General features: G+C 40.3%; 1 protein-coding gene across 1 annotated transcript in view; it reads right to left on the bottom strand.

Annotated features, from left to right (window-relative positions):
* galnt9 (polypeptide N-acetylgalactosaminyltransferase 9) overlaps window positions 1–19,372 on the bottom strand; it is a 106,111-nt gene that overhangs the window by 37,145 nt on the left and 49,594 nt on the right. Inside the window, exons 5-6 of the mRNA XM_037778517.1 lie at window positions 15,758–15,955; window positions 4,763–4,880 (exon numbers count right to left, since the gene is read on the bottom strand). Of these exons, the coding sequence (XP_037634445.1) occupies window positions 4,763–4,880; window positions 15,758–15,955 (316 nt within the window). The remainder of the gene's footprint in view (window positions 1–4,762; window positions 4,881–15,757; window positions 15,956–19,372) is intronic.

Below are 19,372 nucleotides of genomic sequence, written 5' to 3'. Positions count from 1 at the left end.
CCGCGAGCACCAACCTCATTCTTCTGGGGGGGTCTCGACTCAAAAAGGTATACAAGCCTTTATTGTTAATAATTGTTTTGATATTGATTTAAATACTTTTAATCTTGTCCAATTATTTTTTTATTTCTGCTACTGTCATGATTCGACATACAAATGTTGAATCATACAAAAGTTTCCTTGCTGGAAAAAAAATAATACAAAAGTAGAATTAACACAGTTATTATACTGAGTAAAGTAAAACACTACATTATTACCTTCAACAAGGAGGTTGGTTTGTTTGTTTGCTTGTTTGCTGGTGTGTTTGGCCGGCCTGTTTTCATGAAACTTGGTGGAAGGGTGTTACACGGGCCACGGAAGAACCCATTACATTTTATAGTATGGAAACAGCCTTGGCGGAGGTCTGCACTCTCTGAGTGCCCTACTATAAGTTACCAGCTTTATGTAGCCTCCAAATTTATATTTTGAAGCATAAATTGCTTTCCTTCCACCTACTTCTTGTGGCCTTCGTTTAGCAGCTTAACATAGTTCTGATTTTTTTCTTGGGCCCTCACCCCCAAAATTAAGCGCACGCTTGTGAGCACACACACGACCACTCCGGACAATTGCAAAGCAGACAATTGCTATGTCGCCATTCAACTCCCATCCTGCAAACCAGCCTCTGCCGAATTGCCAAATTTATCAACACTAATCTAAAAGCCTTCCCTGGACTCAAACCACAGCCTGAAACAGTTGATGCACAACAGAGCCCAGCTACAATCATAAAGCTGCAAAAGAAATGTCGTCCTACCTGGGCCCCTGACAGCTTCTGGGCCCCTGTGCAGCTGCACCGAATGCACCACTCATATTTACGCAATTGCCTAGGTGTGCAACACCTCAAACTCAAAAAACGTAAAAATATCAAAACTTACCGGCACGACAAGATGTCAGTCAGGTCAATCATTTGACATAGCATTGATTAATGGCGTAAATATGAGCGGTGTAACCGGCGCAGCTGCAGAGGGGCCCATGTAGAACGACAATTATTTTGCAGCTTTATTATTGTAGCTGGGCCTTCATGTGCATCATGCGTTTCAGGCTGTGGTTTGAGTCCAGGGCAGGCTGTAAGATTAGTGTTGAGAAATTTGCCGCTTCGGCTGCTGTCCGTGGTGCTGATCAGAGGCTGGTTTGCAGGATGGGAGTTGCATGGCGACACAGCAGTTGTCTGCTTTGCAATTGTCAGGAGTGGTTGTGTGCGCGCTCACGAGTGTACGATTAATTATGGGGGTGAGGGCCATGAAAAAACACACAAACACAACCATGTTACGCTGCTGGCATTAATCACGGCTTCCTAAACATGTCTTTACTCTGTGATGATGTTTTAGTTTCTTTGAACAATCTATGTCTTTTTTTTTATTTGTAACAATGTTTTTGAGGATTAATTGTTAAATGTGGTACGGGTTTTTATAGTGGAAAATGAGAGGATATCAAATATAACTTCTAAACAAATATAATGGTATCACTGTGTGCATTTGAAAAAGAACAAAAAAGTCAAACCCCAGTAGATGTTTACTCAGCAATGCACTGATTCAGTGGATTGACATTCCCTTACCTTAGTCTATATGAGCTGTTAACTTCGCAAGAGAAAATATATTAAGAAAATTAAAACATATGTAGGAAGGTTTCAGCCCACAGATTTACCACAGTGTAATGCTTGTGCCCACAGGATCTTTGAAATGAAAGGCAATGTCCCGGTCTCCTGAGATGCTATATCAGCAAAGACTCAGCAATGCAGGAGGGGTGGGAGACACATTACAGGATGAACTCATATTGACACTTCTGGCAGAATTCATCATTTCTGTCCCCGACCATTTTTCTCTGTTTGCGAACGGAGCCTTGTGGCAAGCAGGATGTTTGTGTTCAGACATTTACAACTTTTTAAAAGGTGGAGATATAGAATTCCTATGTTGCTAGTACATGGGGAAAACTGTGTTATGGGGTTAAGCAACATCAATAGCCGATCCAGTAAAAGTAAGAATTAGAGCTGTCAATTGCCCTGTTCACACCTGGTATTAACATGCGTCCTCAGTGATCCGATCACAAGTGGACAGCTTTAAGTACGTCTGTTCACACCTGGCATTAGAATGCGTCTCCACATGCGTCTTCAGTGGCCACTTGTGATCCGATCTTCGGTTCTATGGGTATCCGCGAGTCTCCCCTTTACAGACATTGCCCACTTTATGATAATCACATGCAGTTTTGGGCAAGTCAAAGTCAAGTCAGCACACTGACACACTGACAGCTGTTGTTGTCTTTTGGGCTACAGTTTGCCATGTTATGATTTTAGAATATGTTTTATGCTAAATGCAGTACCTGTGAGGGTTTCTGGACAATATTTTTCATTGTTTTGTGTTGTTAATTGATTCCCAATAGTAAATAAATACATACATGTGCATAAAGCAAGCACATTTGCCCACTCCCATGTTGATTAAATACTTGACAAATCTCCCTTCAAGGTTCATTTTGAACAGATAATAATAATTTGCGCTTAACCGCGATTAACTATTTTGATCGATTGACAGCCTTAGTAAGAATACATCCAGTTGATTTTAGTTCATTTTGGAATGAAAATGTAGCTTCCAAGAGTTAATGTATTCGTGGTGTGGCTGCAGATGATGCATCTATCGCTCACTACATCATACTGAGAGCATCTTTTCCATTTCCATTTTCTTTGTCTCTGTAGTTTTATCCTCTCTCTGTCATTTTCTTTTCATTTACAGGTCCAACCCTGTAAATTATTTCACATGTGAACAAACAGAAAACTACAGAGAGATCTATGATTTATTTTCCCCTTTCCCTTGGTTTTTATTTCATTCTTTTCCTCGTGGAAACAACACCACATGCAGTGCTATGTACCGTATAATCAGCCCTAGCACATCCTAGCCTCCTTTCTGCTTACAAAGAGGCCAGTTCTTTAGATCCTGGAAGCCTTTTTACCCAGAGCAATCTACAGAGGCCGGCGCTAACAGTAAATTATAAATACGCCATAACCTTTCTGTGTGAACCCTGCCTTTCATCAGCCCCCTGTAAGTCAGATGGTCCCGGGCAGGCTCCGCTATTGTGAGCTGCCCTGGCTAATTGTTAAACGTGTTCTTGTCAATCAAGCCTATCCGAAATGGCAACTCCTCAGCCGGCACTACAATGAGCTGCCTGAGCCGCAGTAGCCTTAGAGGAGTAATTGCCGTCCACTCGCCAGAAGCCCATCTCCATTCCATTAGCGGCTGTACAATATGAATGGTTGAAGCTGGTTGTTGACTGCAGACCTATTCAGGCTTGTACATGTGCTGAATAGCCCCTTTTTTTCTGTGGCATGTGTTTCATTTCCACACAGAGCAGGCCAAACAGGAGGAGAGGTAATTGCATTGGTGACGGCATTGTGTTCGCAGACAGAGAAGCATATTCGCTTCATGAATCAAAAAGCTACAGTGAATAATCGTGGTGAAAACAGTCAACGAGGAGCTCGTGATGTGTGTGAGAGAGCCAAAAAGAAGTTCACTGTTACACTATGTCACACAGTTCAATAGAGTTGTTCTAACTTTATTTAGCTGCTGCCGTTGAATTGATCTCCCCCCACGAACTTCATCTAACTCAGTCTCATGGTTTGTTAGGTACATATAAGCAGCTCTACTGAATGAGAAAACACTGCGTAACCTTGGGGGAGGCTGTTGGCAGTTGGCACATAATGCTGAGTTATCACTCTACAATAATGGCAAAACAACATCAGATAAAGACACAAGAAGATAGATGACTAGTGTCATTATTGGTAATAGCAAAAAGAAAACATGCTATTGATGTAGGGGAAAAGCCACTCTATGATGTATAATGAGAGGCTCTGAAATGGTCACCAACTAGTGTTAACGTGTTTGGCTTCAATAAAGCCCGGCGGCAATCTGCAAACCAAGATCCATTCTCCAGCCTCCGTTCGAGTGCTTTTTCAAAGGCGCCCGACACTTCAGAGGTGTCGTTGAAGCCATCTCGAGATTTTGAAATGGATGTGGTGGAAGACGTTAAATGAAGGAGTGGGATCTTTCAAGCATATCTCATTCCAATAAGCCAAAGGAGTGCGTTTAGATTCAGAATGGTTCCACTCGGCTGGAGAGAAACATTTTCTGAATTTAAACGCTAACCAATTCTTCAGCAAGCCCTTCGCTCACATGAAGCGTTAAATTCAACTCAAAGCAGCAGCAAAAGAGATTTACATTTTCCGTATACAGGCTTTAGAGCCTTTGGGTTGGTTGAAGATTTGCATTAAGGGGGATTTTTTTTTTTTCTCCTCCACTCCCATCTAAGAAAACTTTGCAAAGTTTAATCATGGCTTCTGTTGACGCCCCTGGGTTTAGTATCTTAAGCTGTTTCCCCCTGGCAGGGAAACATAAGAAAACTTCATCATAAGCTGTTCCGAAGTCTGAATATAGATTTCACAAATCATTCCGACGAGGACTTTACATCTAAAAATTACCTCCTCAAATATTGGATTTGTAATTATGGCTTTTTGTGTGGCCTTCCTGGTGTACCACAGCACACGAGGAAAAACTCCAGCTTTGGAGGAGGCCTCATTAAAAAACAACTTTTCTTGCAGCAATTCTCCGAGCAATTTCATCTCCTGCTGAACACAGTGAATTTTAATTCAGTTTAAAAAAGAAAAAAAGTCTACATTTCAAATTATTTATCATTCCAATTTGAATATATTTTAACAGCAGCGTGGGTGAAAATCTGTGGTCCTTACCCGCATGCCGAGCTCGATGTTCTCGCCTCCGTAGACCTCCATGCCGGGATCCAGCAGACCAATATCGCCGAAGTATTCCCGATCAACCACAAAGGAGCAGCCGATCATAGCTGGAGTTCTGGATGAGCAAAGAGAGACAGCATCGTTTGAATATTATTATCCAGCCACTAAACTTTTATGCACCCACAGAGAATGCTTAAATATTCAATGCATATCAAGGCAGAAGGCATCTCAGGTTTTCAAAGTTCTGTTGTGCCTTCCTTTGACCAGAGAGACCAGAGTGACCAGATTTTTCATCTTCCCAGATCAGCCTAGTTCAGTTTAAAAATGTCTTTTATCTAATGCAGAATTGGTGGATTATTCTCTGTGGGTTCATTACCATGAGCTACACCCTTCACATTAAACATAGTAATTTGATACACAATAATATAAAAATATTGATTAGTGCAGCTTTAATATTTAGATGAAATAAAAAGTTGTGTAGAACAGGGATTCATGATTCTCTTGTCGGGGGGTCTTCGAAATAATTTACTATAAATTATAAAATTGTGCTGTCTCATTAAAACGTGCATATCTACAGATGAGGACCAAATGCACCAATAAAACAAGCATATTGTGTCCATTACTCCCACCCACGTTAGCTTTGGGCCAATAGAAACCATGATATATGATATGATATGATTGTTACACACAGCAATAAGTTCATTATTTTATGTCATCTTTACACTGGTAAATTAAAAGATCTGGATTTATTAGGATTATGCCTGTTTTGCTATTGTTCATTAAAGGGTCTCTGGCACCAAAAAGTTTGAGAACCACTGGTGTAGAAGATAAAGAAAATAAAACATGACACTAGCGCTATTCTCCATGCCAGTCCAGTACAACAATCCAGCATGGCATTTTAACTGTAACTGTCAGATTTCATTATATTTAATACAACATTTTAGTCGAAAAACCTGAAAATACTTTCAAAACTAGCGCAACTTAAAAACTACACAAGTTCAGCTGGTAGAGCAAGAGATAGAGAGTGTTTTTCACAAAACAAAGTGGTTACTTTCCACCTTTACTAAAAGAAATGGCCCCCTTTAGCTGCTCTTCCCCCGGGGCTGCTTTTTACGATCTGTCAGACCTTAAGTGCTCTGGGGAAAAAAAAGCCCCACAAAAAGCACGACATTCATACGGAGTACTGAGCTGCGTTATTTTTTTACTCTAAAGTGACCAATGAGTGGCTTTATTCTTCTTTCTGGAATGACGCCCGGGGCGAGTTCACCATATATTGTTACACTCACACATACTGAATAGAAGAGGCATGTGTGTATCTGCCTCTTCAGTTGGAGAGACACAGCAGTAGAAAGCACTAGAAGGAGAAAGCTGCATTATGATTCATGGACTCTGTATTTAAAGAGTGCACTGAGCCATACCGTGTGTGAGCCAGAAAGAAAGGTGCTTTTAGGTTTAGACCACATATAAAACACTGTCTGGACCGTCATCACCATGGAGTGTTATTTTGAAAAGGCTTCATCAGTAGATGAATTAATCTCTTATGCATGGATGGATGTAAACCCACCTGGACCATTATATTTCAAGAAAAGCTTTCCAACCATTTTTGCTCACAGAGCGTGTTATACGAGTAGTGCCAAATATATGTTAGTTGCTCAAAATAAGACATTTTAAAGAAACAACAGTGTGACAGGTTAGTATATATTTTCACTAAAAATGCCAGCTTTTTTCTTCATGGTGATTACTGATTAAAAGTTATATTTTAACACTCATTATAACAATTTAGAAGTGCTCGCCCACTCTCATTATTCATGTGAAATCCATCAAACTACAGTGACACTTAATTCAAAGTAGAAAATAAATACTCTAGGGCTGTCAAAGTTAACATGATAATAATGCATTAACGCAAAATTCGTTTTAATGCCACTAATTTCTTTAACACAACTTGCGATTTTTTGGCTGTAGCGGGCTCAGTTTTAAAGCTAGAGTGAAGATACTGGCAAGATATGAAACTAGAAAACCTAAGGAATCCATTGTCAACCATGTCGTACTAGCTTGCCTCGAAAGAAGCTAAATAACGCTCCAAACTTGCGCTAAATTTTGGCAAGGAAAAACTGGCATGGCCATTTTCAAAGGGTTCCCTTGACCTCTGAACTCAAGATATGTGAATGAAAACGGGTTCTATGGGTACCCACGAGTCTCCCCTTTACAGACATGCCCACTTTATGATAATCACATGCAGTTTAGGACAAGTCATAGTCAAGTCAGCACACTGACACATTGACAGCTGTTGTTGCCTGTTCGGCTGAAGTTTGCCATGTTATGATTTGAGAATATTATATTTGTTATGCTAAATGTAGTACCTGTGAGGGTTTCTGGACAACAATTTGCATTGTTTTGTGTTGTTAATTGATTTCCAATAATAAATATATATATTTATTTGCATAAAGCAAACATATTTGTCCACTCCCATGTTGATAAGAGTATTGAATTCTTGAAAAATCTTCCTGTAAGGTTCATTTTGAACAGATAAAAAATGTGATTAATTTGTGATTAATCGTGATTAACTATGGACAATCATGCCATTAATGGCAATTATATATTTTAATCGATTAACAGCCCTAAAATACTCACATTAATGCTGAGAACGTCTTTGCCATCATTAAATACCTATGTTCAACACTGATAAGTAATTTCTGTTAAAACAAGCGAGGCCTGCATATACTCTCATTGCCTGACGTAACCTCCTACAGTCTTTGTTTAAATTCTTAGGCGGTGACAGGGAGGCTTTCAAGTGCCGTTATTTCCACTCACTGTGCAGATAAAAAAAGACAAGACACAGCACACACTCAGCCTCGTTCACCTCATCCTTTCTCCTCTCTTGACAAGTGACCTACCTTGCTTGTCTGCACAGTGCAAACTTTGTGCAGCTCTCTTTGAGTGTTCTCTTTAGAGTAAGCTCCCTGGCAATGTAAACACCGTCTCTGTGTTAAAGTACAGACTCAGCACCTTAAGTCAGATGCATGTGATGATGAAGCTAAAACCTCTGGCAGACCACATTTGTTATGTTTGTGATGCTTTTCAACACCAGGTAATGTTGTAGAAGAAACATCCTCGCATTGATTATAGTCTAAATTTAGTGGATTACGTGTCGGTAATGTTTGCTGGGAAGAGAAAAGATAAAATTACAGCAAGGTTTGGTGCCTCTCTCATTTTTCTGGTGAGCAAGGTGATCAAACATGCAATATTAAGGCATGAAAAAGTAATTCCCCTACTAGAGCCAATTAACTGAAGCCAATTAAATGAGTAATAGGAGCCAGCTGTTCCTCCAAAAATGCAAAAAAAAAAAATAGAGAGGCTGAATACTATACATGTCCACTTTTGGTTTCAGGAATCAAACAGCGACGGTTTCATTCCTGACTCACAATCTTACAGCAGTGTTCAACAATCAAACAAAGAGAAATCAATCATAGAAGACCCAGAGGTAGCAGCTCCTCCATCGACTAAAGCGTTCAATAGGCTTTGATGCGATGCAACCACCGTTTCTGCTCTGTTTGACCCTGCCATCAGTTGGGTGTGAAATATAACACCAGAGGCTTTTTTGGAATATTTTGTGAGTGGGAATGACACACTCAGTCATTGTTCGCTCTCCGTCACCACTTTTTTTTCAGCTGCACTGTTGTTCTGGCTCTTTGTACCTACACGTGTACAGCACAGATAACTCACTTCAAACGGCAACATGAGAGGAAGTGTGTTTGTGGAAAAAACAAGAGGAAACACAAAATCATTTCTGGACTGCTTTAGACATCCCAGATTGATGGTGGAATCTTCCAGTGGATTTCTCATTTAATGTCATTAGGGTTTGGTTATTTTTAGTGTGCAGATGGTCGGCCTGCAGGGCTCATCCGCCCCTCACACCCCTTAACTTCTGCGCCCGGATCATTTGCTTGCAGTAGGCAGAATGAACATCTGATACGTGTATGCAATTTGGCAAGATAAAGACTTTCATTTAAGACAGCATACTTCTCCCCCAGATGAAGACACTGCTGTTGAAATGGCTTTTTGAACCCGACGTCTGACTTGTCTCCGCCCTCTCATTTCAAATGGTATGACAGCCCTGATGCTTCCAGTAAGGTGTGAGAGGAAAATGAATGAAATGTTCAGTAATGTCATAAATATTTCAAAGTAAAAAGCTAACTATCTTAAAAAGTGTTTTAAAGGATCCATCCATTAGGGCTGGGCGATGTGGCCAAAATCTTCTATCACGATATTTCATATCTCATAATAAAGATATATATCACGATCTAGCATGTTTTCTGGTAATTCAATAAATAGTCTTTATGAAATAACCACGTAGTAAAGCCTATTTTCGTATACTCCTGTGTGAATGTAATATTTAAAAAAAATGAAAAGCACTGAGTATTTTCTCATTTTAAGAATGAATAAAATGAACAGAACAATTAAAAGGGAAATTATAGAGAAAAAAATTAGAAAGAAATAAAGGCCTAGCCTATATCGCGATAGAAATTATATGGAAAAATATATACGATAGACATTTTTATATCATCATTTATATTATATTTGATGATATATATCGTCATATTGCCCAGCCCTGCTATTGATATACATTATGGGAGGCTGCCTGAACGCTGTGGAGAGAAGGACTCGCCTTCCAGTGTTTTGTTCTGCTAGTTGACACATTCGGGTGATGGCGTCATAAATTTAATATTTGAAGTGTATCCACAGATATGCCCGACTTCAGTTGAAGATTGTAACCAGGCTAAGCCGACTGGCATGCTACAGCTGACAGAAAATAACTGGTGCACTGCCAAAACTTTCCAGGTAAAACTTGCAAATTTCTGTTCCGCACGTGCGAGTATAGCAGACATAAACAGACTATCCTGAGAGCTCAACAGGATGCACCTGCAGCGGCCGTGGTGAAATTATTATTATTCTGCGGGCCGGATGGGAAGCTTTGGCGATCACTGCCCTAAGTCCTGTTCATGTACTGTACTCAAAATGCACCTTTTAGGTCTTTTTCAAGTATCTATTTGAGCAAGATGCTTAAATTGATGTATTTTGTTGAGGTATCCCTTCAAAAGTAATTGCAGGAAGTATTGTAAGTGTATATGTTGCTTATTCTGTCTGATTCTCATATTTTCTGTGATTGAAAGTGATTTACACTGTGGCCACAGCAGATGACAATCTCAAGAAATTACACAGATTTTAAGTATGGGCCTTCCTTTAGAGCACTAATCTTATCTAAATACAGATGGCTCTCCACTTAGGAATTAACCAAGGCCTATGGAAAGGAGGCTGGGTCATGAGCAGACATGGGTCTTGGGGTAAATTGTAAATGGACTTGCATTTATATAGCGCTTTTCCGACTCCAGTCTTCCACTCAAAGCTCTGTACACTACATGTCAGCATTCACTCATTCACACACACATTCATACACTGATGGCAAAGGCTGCCATGCAAGTTACCAACTTTGCCCATCAGGATCTATTCTAAATACTCATTCACACACCGATGGCTGTGCCTTCGGGAGCAATTTGGGGTTAAGTGTCTTGCTCAAGGACACATCAACATGTGACCCGGAGCAGCCGGGGATCGAACCAACGACCTTCCGTTCGGTGGACGACCTGCTCAACCAATCTGAGCCACAGCCTCAGAGGTATAACACATGCGCAGTGTTACTGAAGCTGCGGTCGTGCAATGTGATTGGCTCAATTTCGGCGAGTGCAGGCCAGATTTTACTGCCCATGTGTTATACCTCCATAGATATGACGCGTGACCCAGCCTCCTTTCCATAGGCCTTGGAATTAACCGTCTCCATGTGATTTTCATTGAAGATTTCATTCAAACCTCTTGGTGGCCATTTTCCACCTTCCTATTCTGTCTTGTCAATGATTGCTGTAGTTGCCGAAGAACTATTTTTGTCAAGACTTTAAAAATGGTTGCCGTCCTCTGTGCTCTCAGAATGTGGCAGTTTTGAGCCTTCTTGTGCCTTTTTACCAGCTTTGTAGTTGAATGTGTTCAAACAGCCAGAAAAGGCTTTGAGACTCTGCTCTGAGTGGCCACACGGCTTCTGTTGTTGATGGGCAGAAACCTTGAGGAAACAAGTGGGAGAATGATTTCCAATAGAAATCCCCACATCTGACACACTTCAGCTGGTCCTTGAGGCGATCTGTCCATTTGCAGCAAAGTGTCAATGGGGAAACACGAACCAGCTCTGCAGCGTCTGAGGCTCTTCTCCTATCTTTCATCTATCTCAAGTCTAGCACTTTATGCTCAATAATACATGAGTTTCATGGAGCTTTGATAAGACATCCAATATTTAGGTCCACGGTATAAACTGTTATCACATTGTTTGTTTGTATGAGACCAACTGTATCTAATGAAACCGTTATTGCTTTGCCTACGCTGGACCGAGCGAGGTAATGAAACTCCGCTTTGGAATTCACTTTTTATTGCCCCTGGTCAAAATCCGACAGTATGTGTGAATGTTTTTAGCTTCAGTTGGAGGTATTAGAAGACATTCTGGCAGTAAGCATCAGCATGTTTCATGTTTGCAGCTTGGTTAAAATGCAGCAGCCAAGGCTTTCTGTGATACAAATCCAAAAATGCAGTTCAGCCTTTTGGCTCTAGAACAACCAGGTAGAGAAGCTTATGCTACAGTAGCTACTTTACTTGTGTGATTGCTTTTACTAGTATTTTTTGCGATGTTTATTTATGCTCTCTGTGCTTGTCCTTGATCTTGTGATATCTTTTTTTGTACTAATCAATGCAGCAAATTTATGACATATCCTGATATTGAGCTGTAGCGCTGTTGGCATGTTCCACATCTCACTTGATTTAACTGCTTCTTTTTATCAATGTCTCTTGTGATTCCTGCGATAGCCTGGCACACAGACAGTCTTTCCTTTAAAGCGGCTATAATCACTATTCCTATAATAACGCAATAAATCAAATGACAATGTTAAAACAATGTGAAAGAGGCCACTTGTAATGATGCACCTACAGAGAAGTATCACCTGAATCTGCAGCTCTCTTCGGCTTTTTAATGAGTTTCAGTAAATTGTTTAGCTGTTCGGCCCACAACTTTACCGTTTTGATTCACTCTCATCTTGTTTTCAGCTGTTCTCAGAAAAGAAAATTGTAAAAAGACACTGTACACTACCTCCTCAGCACATAACAGCAGACTAGCGGGTTAGCGACTAGCTGGTGAACATAGTGGAGCATTTAGCAGCTAAAGAGCCAGATATTTCCCTCAGGAGTTGGTAGAGGCCCAAAACAGGTGGACATAAACACCTCTCCAAATGAATGAATAGCTCTCAACTGTTTGCTAACATGTTTGTCATATCAACTTTAAAGGTGATGATATGTCAGTTTTGAGTTTACAATTGTTTTCTGCCACCCCCAAGTGGCCAAAAAACATCACTTATTGCAGGTTTGACTAGATCACTGGCTGCCAACCTGGGGGGTCCTGACCCCCACTAGGGGTCGCGGGGCCTTCTTGATTTTAAGGGATGTAAGACAACTTTTAGAAATAATATACGGTTGTCATATCTCAGCCTTTCATTCATTTCTGTGAAGAAAACTAAACCAAAATTGTATTTTTAAAGTTTGAATTATTATTTAAGATATAAACTTAAAAAAAGATCTCGCAGGATAAGGGCACGGGGAAGACCTGAACACAAGCTGATATATTCATTGAGCCTTCCCTCTCTGCTAAACAGCCTCGTCCTGCATTAGAAAAGTACACAGTTAAAACAACCAAAGAGCCAATAGAACGATCACCAAGTGTCAGGGAGGAGAAAAAAAAAGAATTTGTCAAAAAACAAGCCTATAATATCTGAATGATTGTTAACAATTTAAAAAAAAAATACATAATACAGACAAATAATTGTATTAAATGTTCCTAAAAATAACAGGAAGACTTATCTCTGATGCAATATTCACAGAATATAATCTGCTCAAAACTCTCGTTTTGCACAAAACTCCTGCAGTTATATCGTAACAGTAGTACATGAAACAGGTAACCTAAAAAAAAATATGTGCCTCTGTGTCCTCCGGTGTCCTCCAGTGCTCCTAACGGCATCTGCAAGATTTCACAGAACTGATCTGAGGTCTGCTGTCCATCTGCTGTCTATGAGAGCCGGCTGTCAATCACTCACAAACTCCGACCAAACAGTCATACTCGATTAAATATGAATCAATATTATGTTACGTTAATGCCTATTTCTCACCTCAAATGTTTTCAGAATCATCTTGTAGTGTACGGTTTAGCTGTAAAATGAGAAAGTTTGTGACCATTGTGAAAACTGTTGAAGGAACGCCAAGTTCCGGTCACATGACCGGAGCACAGCCAATAGGAACGCTCTCTCAATGAAATGACCTCAAAGTCTCCCGTCACAGGCTAGATTTTTTAAAGCCTGAAAACAGAGCCATGAGGAGGTGCAGAAGTCTAGTTTTCTCTCAGATCACTTGAATTACAAAACGCTGAAAGGTTATTATGGATTTTTTGCCCAATGATGCCAAAAATATACTGCCTACTGCCACTGTAAGGAAAAAGGTTGGGAACCACTGGACTAGATGACCCGAGTTCAGGACACATCTTAGCAATTTCCTCCTCACTGAAGTGTCTTTGAACAAGATGAGCCAGATAATGTGTTGCAATATTTTTGCCATTATCCATGGCTCCTGAAAAATGCTGAATATTTTCAGGGTCCTGTCAAGTCAAGCTGAACGGGCTGTTGGCCACCTTTGGGCCATCACTCACATTTCTATATCCAAGTATCACATTTGAGGTTAGTATATTATTTCCTTTTCTATTAAAAACTCTTTAAAAAAATGTTCATATGCCTGTATGTTTCAACTTCAGATCTGACCTCAACATTGTATAGCATTAAAGCTGCACTGGCAATGCACCAAGCCCACAGCCACATTTGTAATCCAGCAGTGCTTTGAATATGGAAAAGATTAAAAACAATAGCTGAGCTACTTCACGCTGGCTCTGGCTTGACCTCGCATACTCGGCTCCAGCATCAGCTATGGCCTTGCCACGTTGAAACAAAACAACTAAAGTGTCAGCTCCTCCATGTAAAGCAGCATATGAAATGTTCCATTCAGTTATGATATTTCATATATTTTCCCAGTGGCAATTGTTTCGTCGCATGATCCACTGGGATCCATGCATTTATTCATTTCATCAGAGAGATCAGAGCTCAGGGGCAGAGAGTAGTGTTAACCTTACACATGAGGCAGCTATATATATTTAGTTGAAGGACATTTTAATACGCATGACCACATTTGCTATGTGCACCTATCTTTATCAGTTTGTTTTCTCTCTCACATTTTACTCACGTTTATTCGAGAATCGAGCCCAGCCAGAACTACTGAACAGTATCAACCAGTATCAATAAAACACATCACATCCATTTTTTGCAGCTACACCTCTCCTGCTGGTTTTGAACACATTCCAGTTACTGCTGTCTCCCTGTCTCTCTGTTGTCGTGCCTTCATGTTTATGGAGGCTCAGCCGCGCTGCAGTGGCAACAAAATCATGGTAATCATCTCTGTTGAATGATGTAAGATTTTTCTCATTGTTGTGGCAGAGCTGACCAATTCTGATTTGAGCATTCAAAGAGAAGATGCTGTCGGGCTGCATGCATGCCCCAGGATCTGATATCGTATCATACATCCAAAATGTGACTCCTAATAGTCGCCACGCTCCGAAACATTCAACGGACAAATAGGAAATGTGACTCGTTTTTACTTTAGTAGGTAAACATCCATTGATATTCATATTCAGGTCGCCACTTTATGCAGATATATACAGTATCCAGAGGGCCTAACCACACATCCAGTGTTCTCCTGTTGTCTTGATAAATTAATGCATAATGCACATTTCCACAACAATAATTACAACTTTGGAGTTTTGCCATCCTCCCCAGTGCTGCGGACGGGTTTTTCTTTTTAAACAGACACACTGTTTTGATTCATTAATTATTTTCGAGTCAGATTGACTTCGCAGGGGGGTTGTCGAAGTTACCTTTAAGGAAATGCAAACTTCTTGCAAAGATGCTTCACATTAAAAGCCTTCCAGTAGCTCAAAGACCATAATGCTGCTCTGGGTTTTCTGGTAGACTTTTAATATGAGACATTTGCAGGAGGTGTTGAGTTTCATCGACGGTACCTGAACAGCAATCAAAAAAACAACTAAGTAGAAGCGATTTAAATTAATAAATGATTGAAAACAGTTTTTCTGCTAATAAAAAAACAACAACAACAACTCGTGTACTTGTGAAATTAGCATTGTGGAAATAAACATTATACTAATTTTCTTTAGTATTTAGGAGGAAGATGTTTACCTATTATCCCTTTTCACAGATATATACTGTAACCAGAAGTTTGAACCACATTTGTCTGACTTAAATTTGTTGGTCTCAGTCACAGGAGAACTGTTAGAGGTGAAGTGAAATGCTTTAATAGGATGGACTAGTGTTACTATGGCTTGCCATGGCAAAACCGAAGTTGATTGGAATATACATACGGTGTATAATATTACCATTTCCATGCAACACAATACTGCTGAGCCCTTTCTCAGTCAATTAAAGTCCAATATGATTTTACCAAGGGCACATATAATCAATTCTAGGATTATACAGAAACATGATACAAGCCGGTGGTGTCCTCCAATCAGCGGTGGATATAATGGAATGCCCTGCTCATATTCAACACACAATTACACTAATGACACTGCATGGCCGTGGCCTCGTGATCCTGCATCAGAATGAAGGTATTCATCATGATAATTAGACAGCTTTGTACGGGGGAAGGCTTTATTTGTGTGTTTGGGGTGGCACGGCGGACTACAGAGCACCTTAGTTTGATGGTTCCACACATGAATAAATCATATGCTGAGCCTATCCATATTTCATCAAACATCCTCATCTATAATGGACGCTGCTCGCCAACCGAGGCTCTCACCTGATAGGGGCTGTCTCATCGCCCTTGTCCAGCCACTCCTGCGGAGGGATGATGTACATACACCACAGACCCCAGTTGTAGCCATGGGCGGCGTTGGCGTACTGCTGCACCTCAAACGTGTTGTACTTGATGTTGTCTATGGCGGGCAGGATGATGCGGGTGTGATCCTCCTTCATCCGGGTCAGAATAGGTTCAGCCCTTTGGACAAGAACAGAGGAAGGAGTTAAGAGCGGACTGTCTGAGTTGAATATGCAGAAGCTTTATTGCACAGTTGCAGGTGGAGAAAGAGAGTGAGAGGAGAACAGTCTGCTACAGGGAGAGTAATAAAGCTGTACACATTTCCATTCTGCCCTGTAGTGGTTTGAGGTACTAATACTGCAACAATGTTAGAATGAATAATCTGGTCAAGGATGACCGGATGGATATTGTAACTGAATGTGTACGTAAAGTGAGAGCTGTGAATGTGGTTTCACAGGAGCGATGTGCAGGAAATCAAATATATTTTGAAACATACTGAACAGAGAGGTATTCACTGTAGATCCTGATTCCATAAAACGCCGGCAGGAGCAGCTACGGATGACTGTAGATGTCGTCTCAACCTTCACTCCGGCGCTACATTTACACGGGGTTTTCGGAGATGATGCAGTCTGTCGAGTCAGCATTTATTCAACATTCGAAACGATTGCCAGGACGCGCTTCCCTCCACTATTTATGATGTGAAGGTCTTGCAAAATGAATTTTCTGCAGAACAACAAATAATATCATATTTTATACTCTATCTCCTGCTCATGAAAACGAAATGTCAAAGTGTGACACTTATCCCGGTGAGAGACTTGATAAGAGGTAAAACCTGATAGAGCAAAACACATCAGGTGAAAAGAGAGGCTTTGTCTGCTCCTGGGAAACTATCCACTCTCTTTCTCTTTTTTTTGTTTTTTTCCTTCATGTGAAGGGGTTGCAAGTTAGTTTCTGTAAAAAGGCCTGGCTCTGAGACTCTTCATCTCGTGGCTTTTACTCCGAGGCAGCTTTGGCCGGCACGCATTCTTTTAGAGCGTCAAGTGGAGAGCAGGGGCCATATTCACAAAACATCTTAAGGCTAAGAGATCTTAACAGGCCAATTTGGGAGAAACACCTCGAAATTATGGGCTTGTCAGTCTGTACTTTAATACTTTAATAAAGGGTTTTGTCTTAGTTCATGGAGCATTTTAACACCAGCTCCTGAGCCTGCAGGTTAGGGGCAGTCAAGAGCACTCATAAGTCACTAAGTGACTAAGTGAAAATGGCCGCTGCTGGCAGTCCGTCTAACTGGGTCAACAGTTTTGAAAGATTTAAAGATGTTGACGTTTTAAAAAATAAATGTATAAAATGTATTTGACTATGTTAATGAGAGCAGAGCTAGTTACAGTATGCAGCCATTGGGAAGAATTAGACTTTACATCAAACCTTCTCTAGATGCCAAAGTCCAACAGTTAATTTCCTTATAGATTTACACCACCTATAACAGAGCAGGCATTGTGGCAATTAAACCTGCAGTAGGCAGAATGTTTTTGGCATCATCATAAAGTCACAAAAACACAACGAGTCTTATAACTAACTTAACTAAAGAAAACATACTTATTAATATTATATTCCATTTTCTGCCAATAGATCCCCTATAATTGTTACACACTGTTCCTTTAAAGGCTGGTGATGTTCTGTGTTTTTATATGAGAGGTTTTCTGGGGGAAAAAGGTGAAACCAGTTGAGATGCTGTCTCTTTGTCTTATCAACAGAGGAACAAAATGCTCATTACAGTTTGGTTTCTTTTTTTAGCTCAGAGTATCTTGTTTGGGGACAGTCTGTGTCCCAGAAAGGCTTCAGTACTTCCTCTCACCTTACATCCACACAATTACAGTAAACTGGTATAACTAATGTCACATGCAAAATGTTGTTTTTTTTTCCAGCTACACACCTTTTGGGGACTGTATATTCCACTACTAACTACTGGTGCATTCATTCATTCCAACTTTTCTCTTACTCTTAGAATGGTGTCTCCATTCCTTCCAGTAAAAGCTGCCCTCAGCAGTTTTGTTAATAGGTCTTAAGAGGCAACACTTAGCTACTGTAGGAACTTTAGTGCCATCTAGGAGGACTTCGACTGGTAAAATAAAATACTCCAGAATTCTGATGCCTTAGTCTCTTGGTCACTGGAATGGTTTTTCGTCGATGCCACACACAGTAAGCTCCCTTTGCTATTTAAAGCTTTGGCCAAGGGCAACGCGGTCTTGAGATCCATATGGTGCAGAAACGATGCCGAAACGCTGCTGGCACTGGCTACATTTGTATAATCTTCTCATGCTTAGAGATGATCTCCATCAGATCTTCAAAGTGACTCTTCATACGCTCAATTCTTCACATGATATACTTCTAAATTTATGTGAAAAAAAGGGGGTCCAATTATAAAATGGTAACTGTATCTCTTCAGCATACTCCCACACTCCAACTTTCTCTCTGTCTCCCCACCCACTGACTTTCTTTCTCTCCGTCTTCACCCTGATCCCCCCCCCCCCCCCCCACCCCCCATCTACTTCTCTTCAAAAAGTGATACCCATTTATCTTCCAAAAGCCAAATTACTACTTATCACATGAAGGTAGAGGACAGAAAGTGCAGAGGGAATGGATCCAAATTGAACAATATGGGATGTCAAAGATACGAAGCAGTACTTAGAAAAAGCCATCATTTAATAACCTGAGAGTGTTTGGTAAAAATACCACGGCCACCATTCTGAGAAGTTGGCAGATGGCTCTTTCTGTCTCTACAAAGTATATTAACTGTTACAAACATACCCTTTGATTTGTAGCATTGTTGATGGCCAATACTGTGGGTAACCATAACCTCCAGTCGGTGGTCATGATAAGGCAAACAACCAATACAAACCAATAGAGAGGCGAAGTCTCATCTAACTCTCTACAAAAGAGTGAATAAGCGTAATCCCCAAACTGTCAAACTATTTCTTTAAATTTATGCAATAACATTGTATTGTATGAAAGACCTTTAACTATTTTTGACCAGCCTTTGCTAAGAAACATGATAGAGAGATCTTGCAGAAACTATTACATATTAAAAATACACCTAGTGGGCACTGTATTAGGTACAATCTAATGCAATCGATACAACAGCTCTGCCATAAATGCTACTTTTACAAAGGTCATAATGTTCAGCTTTTGTTGACATTGTCAGAATGTTTAAATTGAATTATATGTTTATGACATGATATTGAGGTGTTTCCATTTTTTTTGTCCTTCCATTTACATGACTCCTCTGAATATAATGCAGTCCAGTACAACACCATCACTAACCATGACCTCAAAACATATAATTGACTTTACTTCCATTACGCTGTCAAAAACAAAACTCATAAAAGTAGACTTTTGGCAGAACAATTGTACTGGATTGCATCAGATTGTACAGGTGAGCCTGATAAAGTGACCACTGAGTGTATAATCATCAAAATTGGCCATTAGCTAGATGTCTTCACCTGCCAATCACCAAAACCACACTGGCTGTTCTGTGCTGTTATCAGCTGCTCCAACAAATCAATGTCACTTTCATTAATTTCTAGTAAGTCCTCCCCT

The sequence above is a fragment of the Sebastes umbrosus genome, chromosome 8 (assembly GCF_015220745.1).
Source record: "Sebastes umbrosus isolate fSebUmb1 chromosome 8, fSebUmb1.pri, whole genome shotgun sequence".
NCBI classification, from domain to species: Eukaryota; Metazoa; Chordata; class Actinopteri; order Perciformes; family Sebastidae; genus Sebastes; species Sebastes umbrosus.
Note: the sequence above shows the minus strand (reverse complement) of the source record. Positions and strands in the feature narration are given on the sequence as shown.